This window comes from Zootoca vivipara, chromosome 2 (genome assembly GCF_963506605.1).
Source record: "Zootoca vivipara chromosome 2, rZooViv1.1, whole genome shotgun sequence".
Classification (NCBI taxonomy): domain Eukaryota; kingdom Metazoa; phylum Chordata; class Lepidosauria; order Squamata; family Lacertidae; genus Zootoca; species Zootoca vivipara.
In genome coordinates this window covers 116,116,471-116,129,659 of record NC_083277.1, presented here as the reverse complement: position 1 = coordinate 116,129,659, position 13,189 = coordinate 116,116,471, and the positions used below count along the sequence as shown (strand labels likewise).

Here is a 13,189-nt window from a genome sequence, read left to right as displayed (position 1 = left end):
TTAAAAGATTTATAACCCATCTTTTAATAACAGGGCTTCTCAAGGCAGGGAGCTGTTTTAGAACAAAATACACGTGGAAACTTTGAAAGGGGAAATGTGAACAGCCACTAAACAGCAGTCAAGAATAGAAACAAAAAAAAAACCTTTCCAGAGGAGCATGTTAGCTTCAGAAAGATTGACCGAGCAGCCACATCGCTTACAGTTCATTTAATTGGGCCAAGATTACAACACTGAATCTCAGCAGCCACCTGATTCCATAGCGCCATCTTGACTAACAGAGGGTAGAATAACCAGTGGGTTTTAGATACTGAATCTTAAGAGCAGGGAAAAGATGCTCTCTCAGTTCAATCCATGACGGCCTATGCTTTGTAATCATTTGTCAAGTCCTGGCTAAGGTCAGAGACAGATTGCAGTTGGGGGGGTCACAAGCAGATCAAGGTCTAAAGCAGGCATCCCCAAACTTCGGCCCTCCAGATGTTTTGGACTACAATTCCCATCTTCCCCAACCACTGTTAGCTAGGGATCATGGGAGTTGTAGGCCAAAACATCTGGAGGGCCGCAGTTTGGGGGTGACTGGTCTAAAGCATGAGTAGGCAAACTAAGGCCCGGGGGGGGCAAACCTTCTAAATCCGGCCCACGGACAGTCCAGGAATCAGTGTGTTTGAGTTGAATGTGTCCTTTTATTTAAAATGCATCTCTGGGTTATTTGTGGGGCATAGGAATTCGTTCATTATTGTTTGTTTGTTTTTCAAAATATAGACCGGCCCCCCACAAGGTCTGAGGGACAGTGGACCAGCCCCCTGCTGAAAAAAGTTTGCTGACCCCTGGTCTAACGGGGCTGAGGCAGATTACGTGCTCCAATAAGGGCCAGTGGTCCATTTCTGAAGCAAGCAGACGTGGGGAGGTGGTGCTAAGGGAAACCATGGGAGTCTTGTGCATTAAGATTGGGTTTTCTGTCAAATCTGGAAGTTGTTGAGCTTTGGGGGGCAATGCCGGAAGTGTAGATTTTCGAGAAATTCCTTAAAAATAGCTCAAATACATGGAGAGGTTTACTTTCACTATAGAGGCTGAATAAAGCAAACTTTGTAATGCAAAATAAAAAAAATTCCTTCAGTAGCACCTTAAAGACCAACTAAGTTTTTATTTTGGTATGAGCTTTCGTGTGCATGCACACTTCTTCAGATACACTTGAAACAGAAGCGTCAGACCCTTATGTATATACAGAGGGTGGGGGTGGGTGGGGGAATGGGTGAACCTGTAGATGGCTGTTAACGACTGCTGATGGCTGCAATTGGTCGTTAACAGTTAGCAGTCGTTAACAGCCATCTACAGGTTTACCACTCCCATCAGCCCATCACCCATTCCCCCCCACCCACACCCACCCTCTGTATATACATAAGGGTCTGACTTCTGTTTCAAGTGTATCTGAAGAAGTGTGCATGCACACGAAAGCTCATACCAAAATAAAAACTTAGTTGGTCTTTAAGGTGCTACTGAATGAATTTTTTTATTTTGTTTCGACTCAGACCAACACGGCTACCTACCTGTAACTTTGTAATGCAACTTATGTTTCTTGTTATGCAGTAACAGAGCATCGCTGGTCATCTCTTCTCCAGTAAGCCCAACTAGCTCCTCTGCCATACCTACAAGGAACAGCCTAAGTGAGATGCCGACGTCTCCTCCTGCCATTTCCCCAAATCACGAAAGAGAATCTGCTTCGGCAACCAAAGCAGCACCTGCGCCTGGTGGGGCCAGCAAAGCAGAGGAAGAGACAGCTACGGATGCAGCCGAGTCAGGCTCTTCGACTGCTAGTGAATCCAAAGAGGACAGCCAAACAGTAGAGACAACCCCCAGCGTTCCCCTAGGCACCCCCCAGAAAGTTGAGGAGGCTGCAAATAATATAGCAGCAGAAATTTTATCAAAGGCAGTGCTCGAGGCTGCTGGCAAGAGCCCAAATATTCCCAAAGACTCTGGAGAGACCTCCCAGCCTCCTTTGAGGAATGACTTTGAAGCCAGTGATACTTGTGAGAAAGATGAGGGTTCCTCGTTGCAGCCCAGGGTTGAGGTCGTATCTCTACCTCACCAAAAGACTCAGGATGGAGCTCAGACTGGGGGAACAGACCGCCAGGAGAACAACGTGCCGCTCAGGGAGAGTTCAGTTTGTCCTGATGACAATCCTCAAGATTCTCCATCTGAAGCTGAAGTAGACCAACAAGGTGCACCAAGCACCACGAATGACTGCCTTTCCCCTGCTTTACCAAAAGCAGGGGCCGCTCAACAGCAGCCAGAGGAAAGCGGGGATGTGGAAGATGACATCAACAGTGAGGGAAGCATGGAAGAAATAGATGTTTCCCCCAAGGCCACCAATGCTCAGGTAAAAGACATGAGAGGACATGGGCGTACCCAGCATGGGGCAGGGGGGCAGCTGCCCCCCTAGAAGCAGGGCAGCTGGAGAGGATAGGCAGGGACGCTGCCTGCTGTGCTCCGCCTCAGCCTGCTTCGCTGAAGCAAAACGGCGGCGGCAGCAGCGAAGCTGCCTCTGTTGAAAAAAACCTGGACCTGGACCTGGACCTGGGCTAACTTCAGCCCACACTCCTTCAAGTCACAGCAAGAAATGAAGTGCCGTGGAGCATTGTGGGGCAGCACTTTCTGTGCTGTGCTCGCTGTGACTTGAAAGAGTGTGGGCTGAAGTTAGCCCAGGTCCAGGTCCAGGTTTCCTTCAACGGAGGTAGCTGCTGCCTTGTTTTAGTCACTGCTGCCATTAAAGGAGCAAGCGAGGCAGGAGTGCAAGCGCGGGTCGCTCCGTGTGCTGCCTTGTAAACAGCCCCCTTTTCTTTGGGGGGTGTAGATGTTGACCATGCCTCCTGGGGGGATCCTGGCCATGTCATTGCCAGCTAGCCAATCGGGGGGCTGGGGGGCGTGGCTGGGGCGTGGCTTGTTCCCCCCCCGCTTTGATCCTGGGTACGCCCATGTGAGAGGGTTCTGCACGACCAACCCGCCCCACTAGGTAACTGCACGCCGTGTAGATAGCATTAAGGGAGCTTTAGTCTTCTCATTAAGGAGCAAAATGACGTATTGCTGGCACAGAAAAGTGCCTCTTTTTGTGGCTTTGTATGTTAGCATGAAAATTTCAGTGGGGAGGGAGGCATGTTGAGATGGACACAGGGGAAATGGAGGGAAATTCAGCTCAGGAGGAAGCCTGGGTTGTTGTGGTTGTTGATGGCATCTGTCTATCTTGGGAGACAATGAAGGAGTACACCTTTGGGGTTGAGATCACGCTGTTGGAAGGTTGCAGCGCCTGCTGTGGCTGTAGAGACTGATGCAGGAGAGTCATGTTTTGTTACAGCTGGGGCAGGTGAAGGTGTCCGGTTGTGCTATGGCGTTTCTTCTCTCTGTGCTCCTCCCAGCAGTCATTCCTCCTCTGGTCACTGCTGTGGATACATGACTCGACTGCCTGTCACCAGGCACTGTGTTGTAATTATTTTAGTAGTAGCTTTTGTCGTTATTATTCATTGTTGTTATTTAGCACAAATTTGGAGAGAAATTAATACAAAGCAAAAAGACAGGACTCTGCCCCAAGGATCTTGCAATCAGAATTACCTTGTGTTATTTCTCAGAATGAGAATATTGAGAGATGAGAACTCCTACACTTTCCAGGCTACAAAAGAATGGGATGGGGAGGTAGGAGAATTGCTTCAAGCTCTACCTTCCAAGATGGCTTTGCATAGTCCAAATCTACCTTATGCATCATTCTCTGTGAGCTAACAGTGTGAGGAATAGCTTGTTATAATACGATTATGTGTCTACCTGCTGGCTCTTGTAATATGTCTTCCTAATTGGTGGTAGAGGCATACAGTAGGAAATCAATACTGAAACCAACAAGAGAGATGTGCTATTTAGCAACAGAAACAGTGGGGAGGAAGACAGTGATTGTATGCAGGGCAGTATAACAACTGTACTGTTAGATCAGGCATAGGCAACCTCAGCCCTCCAGATGTTTTGAGACTACAACTCCCATGATCCCTAGCTAACAGGACCAGTGGTCAGGGATGATGGGAAATGTAGTCCCAAAACATCTGGCGGGCTGAGGTTGCCTATGCCTGTGTTAGATCAATCTCAAAGCCAGCACCGACAATCCAGATGTTTCTGGAGCTTATTATGAGCAGGCAATGAAGGAAACAGCCCAGTCCACTAACAGAGATTTGCCTTTCCCCCTTTTTGGTTATTTCTCCCTTTAGAGCAGGCATCCCCAAACTTCGGGCCTCCAGATGGTTTGGACTACAATTCCCATCACTCCTGACCACTGGTCCTGTTAGCTAGGGATCATGGGAGTTGTAGGCCAAAACATCTGGAGGGCCGCAGTTTGGGGATGCCTGCTTTAGAGCAAGGCCCGCCTGCCACTGCAAAATTGCCTCAGCAGCTACAAAACCTGCTCAGCCGCAAAGGTTTTCCCCAAAAACAGAGCCTCTCACTTGGGAGATTTAATTGAGGAGGCATCGCACATGCCAGATATGAAGAGTACCAATCCTGTCTGACAGGAAAAACCAGTGCAGACTCCAAAAACCAGCACCATTATTTTTAGGGCTGCTAATTCCCTGTTTGGAAACCTCTGTGTGAGGTGTTCCCAGGGACTGTTGGCTGAAGGCAGATTTGTGCATGATTTGTCCTGTGGCAAAGTAGCAGAGACCTTAAGTGTATTATGCTGTGGTGTTCCCCAGCCCCTGCCAATGTTCAAAAAGCTTTACGTATGTTAGTAACCCTCAGAACACGGACTTGCGTGCTACCGTAAGTTAGTCTCTTACTCCCAATGTTGCAGATGGAGAGATGGGGATTGAGAGTACAGTGACTTTGCTTCATGCCGCTTTGGTGACTGGGCATAAGTGGGCGCAGAGAATGGCAGCATGTTGCAGAAACTGCCCAGGGACAATGCAGTTTCCTTTGAGGAGAACATGTGCACATTGGTAATCCCTGCAAATCCATCGCAGTGATGATGAGCAACCTTTTGAGCTTGGTGTGTCAAAATTCACCCCAAAACCGGGTGGTGTGTCACTTCGAGAAAAAAACCATAGTTTCACGATATTTATATAACAAAAAATGTAGAATTGTTTCCCCTTTTAAAAAAAAGGAAAAAGGGGAGGGGGGAAATTATTAAAGTTGGGAAAAAATTAAAAGGGAAAAAAATAAGGCAAAACCCAGAGGTCTTTCCCAGTGGGACTCTGGGCTCAGGCCTTCCTCCAGCGGGTCTGCCGCTGGGGAGGTGGGCTCGGGTTGGGCCTGTGCCTCCTCATGGCCCTCTTCAGCCCACCTCTCCCCTCACTCAGCTATGCTTGTGCAGCGGCAGGGCAACAGGGAAGGGGTTTCAGCTTACTTGGGTGTCTCTTCTCTCTTCCCGGGATGGCGGCGAGGTGGTGGCAGCAGCGAGGTCGGGGTTCTTCTCCCTCCTCTAAGGGCCCCCCTCCTCTCCCTTGAGGCGGGGGGCGATGGGGACGGCAACAGAGCGAGCGGACCCCTGTTCTCCTTTGCCTTGTTTTTCCTTCTTTTCTCCCTCTTTTCCGTGGGGGCGGCAGGCGACAGCGGGGCCGGGCTTCCTTTTTCCTCCTCTGGCCTCTGGAAAAGTTCTTGTACTGTACTTCAGAGAGTCACCATAAGAAAGGAATTCCGTACTGGGTGTATTCAAACACACTTGAAGCATCCTCCAGACAGCTGTGGTCAAATTTCAAATCTGGTGCTGTGATTCTGTTGAATAAGTGAAAGCCCCCCCTTTTTTTTGTTTCAGATCATCTCCAGCTTCTTCTCAGATGATAAGAAAGAGAACTATGGCAAGCTGCCCTCGGGCTTCCTCTTCAAGGTAAGGAAAAAGCATTCGCTTACCTGATCTACAGACAGGAACGTGTGTGTGTGTGTGTGTGTGTGTGTGTGTGTGTGTGTGTGTGACCTGCGAGTTGCCCAGTCTAGAAATGCATTGCTTCATTGATATCATGTTTTGTTTTCCAGGCTCAGGCAGTCCAAGCTCACGCTTCAGAGGATGAGAAGCACCTTCAGTTTGGAGAAGGAGAAACCATGCTAGTGCTGTCAGATAAAGAGGCTGAGGTAACATCAGGGCACTCATTTGGCACTGTTCATAATGCTAATGGATGGCAATACTTGGCACTGATGTGATACAGGATGCCCTAGGAACCAGGGAGGGCCAACTGTGGCCCCAAAGCTTACACAATGCTCTTCTCGTGAAGCTCCTCAATAGGATAGGACAGGATTAAGCAGGCCTCAGGCTTGTAGGATCTGCTCCTCCTTCTTTCACTAAAACCCTGAGATCAACAAATCGGAACCTGGAGCAAGAGACATAGAATTAAAGAATGCTGAGCTCAAGCTCTTGTTTTTGAGTAGCAGAATGGAATGGAAGTCACAAAAATCCACTCCTTGTTAACTCCTTTCCCCACCCAGTTAAGAAAATCCTTCATTTCAGTATACTCTTTTTGGGAGGTGGGAGTATTATTTTGTTGTTGTCATTGTTAAACCATTGGGAGTCTTAAACCATTACCGATTTCCATCAAATCACCCAGAGAGCTACCAGTAGATCCTGATCTACTTTCTGCCCAGTAGTCCATTAAATAATGGCACTATCCATTTTTTAAGTTGTCTGCCTGGAAAAGGCAACCCGTTTATTTTTGAAAGCGAGCACCCTTAAAGATGCTCCCCCACCCATGGCCCCCACTGGATTCCCTAGGGCCTTGCCCATGACCAACCACTTCCTGCTTGGGCTTCCCCCCACTGACTTGCCAAGTACTTCCAGGGTGCAGACTCTGACCCTCCAGTTTGGGACGACTTCCATGCCTAGTGCGTGGAGCTGCACCTTGGGTCCATGAAGGAGGCCAGGATTTTTTAAATCAAAAAGGTTCCATTTCACCAACCTTTTCTCCCACACACCCCTTTCCGCAAACTTGCTTAATGGGGTCATGCAGTGCCAACTTCTACTGAGATCTCTCTGGAAGCAGCTCCTACAGCCACACAAGCCCAGCGGTGGCAGGAGCAGGTGGGTGCCTCTGGGGGCACAACCCTGCAGAATTCGGCCACCCAAGAAATTACCTTGCCTAATTTATCAAAAGTCGCAGCTCAACACTGCATCCAGGAAGCAACTACTAGGTCATTGTCTCCCAGGGTCAAAGAAAGAGCTGCAAGAAACTGTGGCTCTTGATCCAGTGCAAGGCTTTGCACATTTGGGGTGTGTGTGTGGAGGAAATATATCAGCCCCACAGTCATGCAGACTTTAAAGGTAAAGGGACCCCTGACCGTTAGGTCCAGTTGCAGATGACTCTGGGGTTGCTGTGCTCATCTCGCTTTACTGGCCGAGGGAGCTGGCGTACAGCTTCCGGGTCATGTGGCCAGCATGACTAAGTCGCTTCTGGTGAACCAGAGCAGCGCGCTTTACGTCAAAATAAAATGTCCATACCCTGTGTTCGTAATTTACATAGTTTATAATGGGCTTCATAACTCAATTTTCCGTGGTGCAGAATTTGGGTTCCATTGGTGTAGAAATGTTGGCGCTGATTATTTTTTTAGTGCCAGTCATGATGGGTGGAGCATATTTTGGATTTTTGTGTGTGTAAACAATACAACCTCGTTGGGTTTCTGATAGCTATGGGGCACATACCTGCCAAGTTGCTGTCAGAGAAATAAGGGACCGGGCCAGAAATAGCAGACCGGAAGTAGCGCCAGAAGTCGCACTGCAGCCATTTTGGAACTGGGCAGAGCAGCATCAAAAGTCGCTTCTGAGCATGCACCGCCCAGTTCCAAAATGGCCGCCGCGCCAGAATAAACTGGGGTAAAACAAAAAAATCCATTTTTTCAGCTAGGAACAGCTGGAAAAACGGGGATTTCCCGGGGAAAACAGGAGACTTGGCAGCTATGATGGGGCATGACCCCGTTGTTTCATAGAAAGCACAGCCTGACCTTGTTGCATTCTCTGCTCTGTGTGTGGAACAGGAACTGCAGGCAGAGCTGCTGCTGCTGCTGCTGCTGCTGCTGCTGCAATAATGTGTTAAGTCTATTTACATGTGTGTTCCCATACCCACTGTCTTCTATCAATTATTAACTCTCCTTCACACCCTCCTCTCCACACCAACAGCATCGATCATTTGCTTCCTACAAAGAGAGAACATTTAAAGGCAAATCGACATGCTATGTGTTGCATTTTTAACCATTTGGAAATCCTTTTATACAGAAACAATTGAACATGTATTTACCGTATATACTCGAGTATAAGCTGACCCGAATATAAGCCGAGGCACCTAATCTTACCTAAAAAAAACTGGGAAAACCTATTGACTCAAGTATAAGCCGAGGGTGGGAAATGCAGCAGCTACTGGTAAATTTCAAAAATAAAAATAAATACCATCCTATGCCTTTCCCAGCTGCCGGCAGTGGGGTGGGGGGAGAAGCAGCAAGGAAGGATCCCTTCCTCGCCGCTTCTCCCTCCCTGTCGCCTCGCACAGAGCAGGCATAGGACGGGGGTTCGGAGAGTCGCAGCACAGTGCTTCTCCGAACCCCCCGTCTTGTGCCTTTCTCCCCTGCCACCCGCCTCACTCGAATATAAGCCGAGGGCATTATATTTCATTTTTCTGCTAGTGTAATATAGCACTAAAGGGGCAGCTATGAATCAGGAAGTACACCATTCAAATCTGGCATCAACCCTGTAGGTGTCCTTAGGCAAGCCACCAGCTCTTAGTCTTATTTCCCTACCCCCACCCCACTCCCCCACCCCAATTTCAGCATTGAGTCTTACACAACTCGACTCTGAAGTGAGTCCCATCTGGCACGCTGCCTCTGAACAGGAAGGGTTGGCATAGCTTTCAGGGCTGTTAAGGGTAGGCAGGCAAGTCCTCTGTGAATCTAATCCTAACCCTACAAGGTGAGTACTTTCAGGCATGGAAAGATTCTTCCCTGCATTCAGAGCTGCCTTATACCGTTCAGACTATTTGTCCATAGAGCTCAGGATTTTTTTTGTATTTGTTAGTTGCCTCCTAATGGCCCACTTCACACATCACATTAAACCAGAGTTTAAAGCAAATTACGGTTTAATCCAGGGGTCAGCAAACTTTTCCAGCAGGGGGCCGGTCTACTGTCCCTCAGACCTTGTGGGGGGCCGGACTATATTTTGAAAAAAAATATGAACAAATTCCTATGCCCCACAAATAACCCAGAGATGCATTTTAAATAAAAGGGCACATTCTACTCATGTAAAAGCATGCTGATTCCCGGACCGTCCGCGGGCCGGATTTAGAAGGTGATTGGGCCACATCCAGCCCCCAGGCCTTAGTTTGGGGGGCCCTGGTTTAATCTAAACAAGTTATTTGTCCCTGGTACACATGTTCCCTGCTACTCTTGTTGCTGCTGCTGCACTGCAGGTGAAACAAACCAGTGTGTGACTTAATGTCTGACCCTCGACTTCTGGTCTGTTTCCCCCCCTCCCCAACAAACCATGAATTAGTAAGCCAAGGACAAAGAGCTGGTGGTATATTTGGAGAAAAACAAACCCTGAGCCTGGGTTCAGATGATGCAACAAGCCATGTATGAGAACATTTGAGTTTCGTGCACCAGAGCGACTCACTGCTTGTCCACATTAAACTATGGTTTGTTTCAAGGTGTTGTTTTAATGTGATGTGCATGCTGAGCCACTATGAATCGTCTAGGCAAAGAACACATGTTAGTATAAAACCAAAATTAAAATGTAACCATAGTAGGATCAAGTTCAGTGGTAAAATCGCAAACCATCACAACGGAATAAAGAAAATGCCAACCATAGACAAAGGATTGTATTCAGTATTCAGAACAATCCCACTGAAATTACCTAAGGTAGCCTGTTAATTTCAATGGGTTTACTCTGAGCAGGGCAACACTGGATATAGCTTAAATGCTTGTACATGTGAGAAGAGCAAAGATAAAAAATAAAACCAAACACCATCAAACAGAGGATTACCGGTATCAACTAACTTCCAGAAGTTATTGATGATCTCAACTAAAGGTCTTTCCCATCACCTGCTACCTGACCCTTTCTAACTGAAGATGCCAGGGATTGACTCTGGGCCTTTCTGCCTGCAAAGCACATACTCTATCCCTGCGCTATATTGAAGCCGTAAATAAATAAAGCTGTGGTCCCTCCCTTTTGTACATCTCTACTGGTGTTCTAACTGCTGTCAGGAATAATTTTTTCAGATGTCATAAAATGGAAGGGGGGTGACAACCTTTTCACTTCAGCTTTAAATCCGGTCTCAAAAGTGTGTTTAATTTAGGCTCCTAACTCAAATTGTCACTTCACATTTTCCCAAAATCAAGGGCCAATCAAGAACTTGATCTTGCATTTGATGCAAAACATGACAGCAAGATGCTTTCACACAGCGCTCTCTCTCTCCTCTCTCTCTCTCTCTCTCTCTCTCTCTCTCTCTCTCTCTCTCTTTACAGTGGAGATGAAATGGAAGTTTGCTTCTATATGCTGCATGTTCAAAATACAAAACTGTGGTTTTAAAATGCTTAAAATTTAAGAATATGGTGTTTTGAGTTTCACAAGCCTTTTGGGGGGAAGCTAAAAATGAAGTTCGGTCAACCAACTTCTGAGATACTGTGTGTTTGTGTGCAAATTTATGTGTTCTAGGGGCTGGTGCCCCTGTTTGCTTCACTCACCAACCCCACAACCCCTCCTCAAAGCTCCACCTCTTTCCCCTTGTTACGCCTCACCAAAGCCACTTTGCTCTTTGCCAAAGCCCCCTTCTCCTAAGCCCAATAGTACCACTGTATTCTGCTCTGGTCAGACCTCACCTGGAGTACTGTGTCCAGTTCTGGGCACCACAGTTCAAGAAGGATACTGACAAGCTGGAACATGTCCAGAAGAGGGCAACCAAAATGGTCAAAGGCTTGGAAACGATGCCTTATGAGGAACGGCTTAGGGAGCTGGGTATGTTTAGCCTGGAGAAGAGAAGGTTAAGGGGTGATATGATAGCCATGTTCAAATATATAAAACGATGTCATATAGAGGAGGGTGAAAGATTGTTTTCTGCTGCTCCAGAGAAGCGGACACGGAGCAATGGATTCAAACTACAAGAAAGAAGAGTCCACCTAAACATTAGGAAGAGCTTCCTGACAGTAAGAGCTGTTCGACAGTGGAATTTGCTGCCAAGAAGTGTGGTGGAGTCTCCTTCTTTGGAGGTCTTTAAGCAGAGGCTTGACAGCCATAAGTCTAGAATGCTTTGATGGTGTTTCCTGCTTGGCAGGGGGTTGGACTGGATGGCCCTTGTGGTCTCTTCCAACTCTATGATTCTATGATTCTATGATTTTATTCTTCACCTAATCTCTTCTGCTTGCCTGCACCATCAGGCTCCCCAACTTGCTCTGTCCACTCACTGCTTCAAGGCAAATCCACTCACCTGCTTCAACCCCCACCAAAGCCCAATTTGCTCGCTTGCCTGCCTGCTACTTGCTTTCCCTGCCGCCACAAGCCCAGTTCACTCATCTTCTGCCCCACACACTTGCCCGGCTGCCTGCGTGTTTCAAATGCTTCCCTCATCCTGGAGCTGGCACAGCCGGTCACCAACAGACTAGTGCAAATATTGTGTGTGTGTGTGTGTGTGTGTGTGTGTGTGTGTGTGTGTGTGTGTTTAGAGAGAGAGAGAGAGAGATGTAATGTGCTCCAAAAACAAATCTATGCATTCAGAAATATTAGATTTTGAAATCCAAATTTGGAGTGTTTATGTGAAGTTCTGAGGCTGGGGGGGGATTATGCTACTTTTTGCTGTTGTGGATCATCATCATCATCATTAAGATGGTGATGATGGTGAGTTTTGAATTCTGCCCCAAAAACTACATTGTGTGATTTGCTGGACGACTTGTAGCCATGCAATATGATGAGCACATCTGCACATGGTGTCTTCCATGCAGGAGCAATTTAATAAACTTACTGGCTTTTAAGCACATTGCCTGTGCTGAGAAGACTCTCCGGGCTGTAGTGATGGGGAAGGTCTTATTAAGCTGACTAAGAGTGGGGGGATTTCTCTCTCTCTTTTTCTAGGAAAAAGGATTCCTGATGGGTATAAAGGAGAAAGACTGGAAGGAGAACCAGAATATGCTACTGAAAGGAATTTTCCCGCAAAATCTCATTAAATCTATCCCTTTGGAATAAACTCAGATCTGGAGCAGAAACAGGGTGAAGAGAGAACTCAACACAGTAAAATGTCCAAATGCTGATTTGTCAAATCTCCGTGTTAATTGTTCCTTCACCCAGTAGTGTCGATGTGATAAAAATGTAATTGCATTATTTCTTGAATCTGTCCTCCTCCCCATGAAGCCAAATCCATCCCTCTGAGGGTCACTGTTTGGCCCTTCCAGTCCTTTTCAGAAGTGAAAGAGTGGGTTGGAGTTGGGATAACAGTAATGGCTGGCGGGCCATTTTGAGGGGTGGGAACTGAGAGTCTTTGCCTCCTACCCCACACAGTCTTCTCAAAGGAGTCCCCCCGTCAAAGCGACATGCTGAAATGTGAATGTTGTCAAATAATGCATTGGCATTCAGCTCAAGAGCTTATTACGAATTATTATAATGGGCCCACAACAAATGGGTCGATTCTGCTTGGTAGTAGACGCAGAATAGGGATTTATGACATGTCCACTGGATAAATTGACACACAATGTCTGTGTACATTCATGTATTTGCTTTGTGCGTACACATGGTAGGAAGTTGCGATTGGCTGTAGCTGCTTGGTGTGTAACTGTGCACTTGCCCATATATGCAACAAAATGCTTCCCTCATTTTGTGTATGTGATTTCACATATGTGTATGTGATTTTTGTGTATGTGATTTCACATATGCCCTTCTGTTTATAGGCTCCATGTTAATTCCTTCACCAATGCATTTTCTGTGTAGGGGTTTTGTAGCATACCAATGAGCCTCACAGCTTGTTTCAAAGCTTGAGTAACCACTGGCATGTTCTGCTAACCCAAACAAGATAACTCTCAGAGGACCATGTAAATTATATTTGCTTGCTTTGACCCTCTCCCTTCTTTTTAATTTGTAAAACCAACGTATTTCAATAAACCATGTTTGGATTAACCTGGTTGCCCTGTGTGATCTGCCTGTGAGCACAAGGGACAACACTGTGGGTCTCTTGTGTGTTTGCCAGCCTCTCATCAGCATCACAAAGAGTTAATG

The 13,189-nt window shown here is 47.0% G+C and overlaps 1 protein-coding gene across 1 annotated transcript in view; it reads left to right on the top strand.

Annotated features, from left to right (window-relative positions):
• BIN2 (bridging integrator 2) overlaps window positions 1–13,090 on the top strand; it is a 36,681-nt gene extending 23,591 nt beyond the window's left edge. The window contains exons 10-13 of the mRNA XM_060272105.1: window positions 1,585–2,374; window positions 5,777–5,848; window positions 5,995–6,090; window positions 12,056–13,090. Coding sequence (XP_060128088.1) covers window positions 1,585–2,374; window positions 5,777–5,848; window positions 5,995–6,090; window positions 12,056–12,166 — 1,069 coding nt within the window. The 3' untranslated portion in view covers window positions 12,167–13,090. The remainder of the gene's footprint in view (window positions 1–1,584; window positions 2,375–5,776; window positions 5,849–5,994; window positions 6,091–12,055) is intronic.
• The last annotated feature ends 99 nt before the right edge of the window (window positions 13,091–13,189 follow it).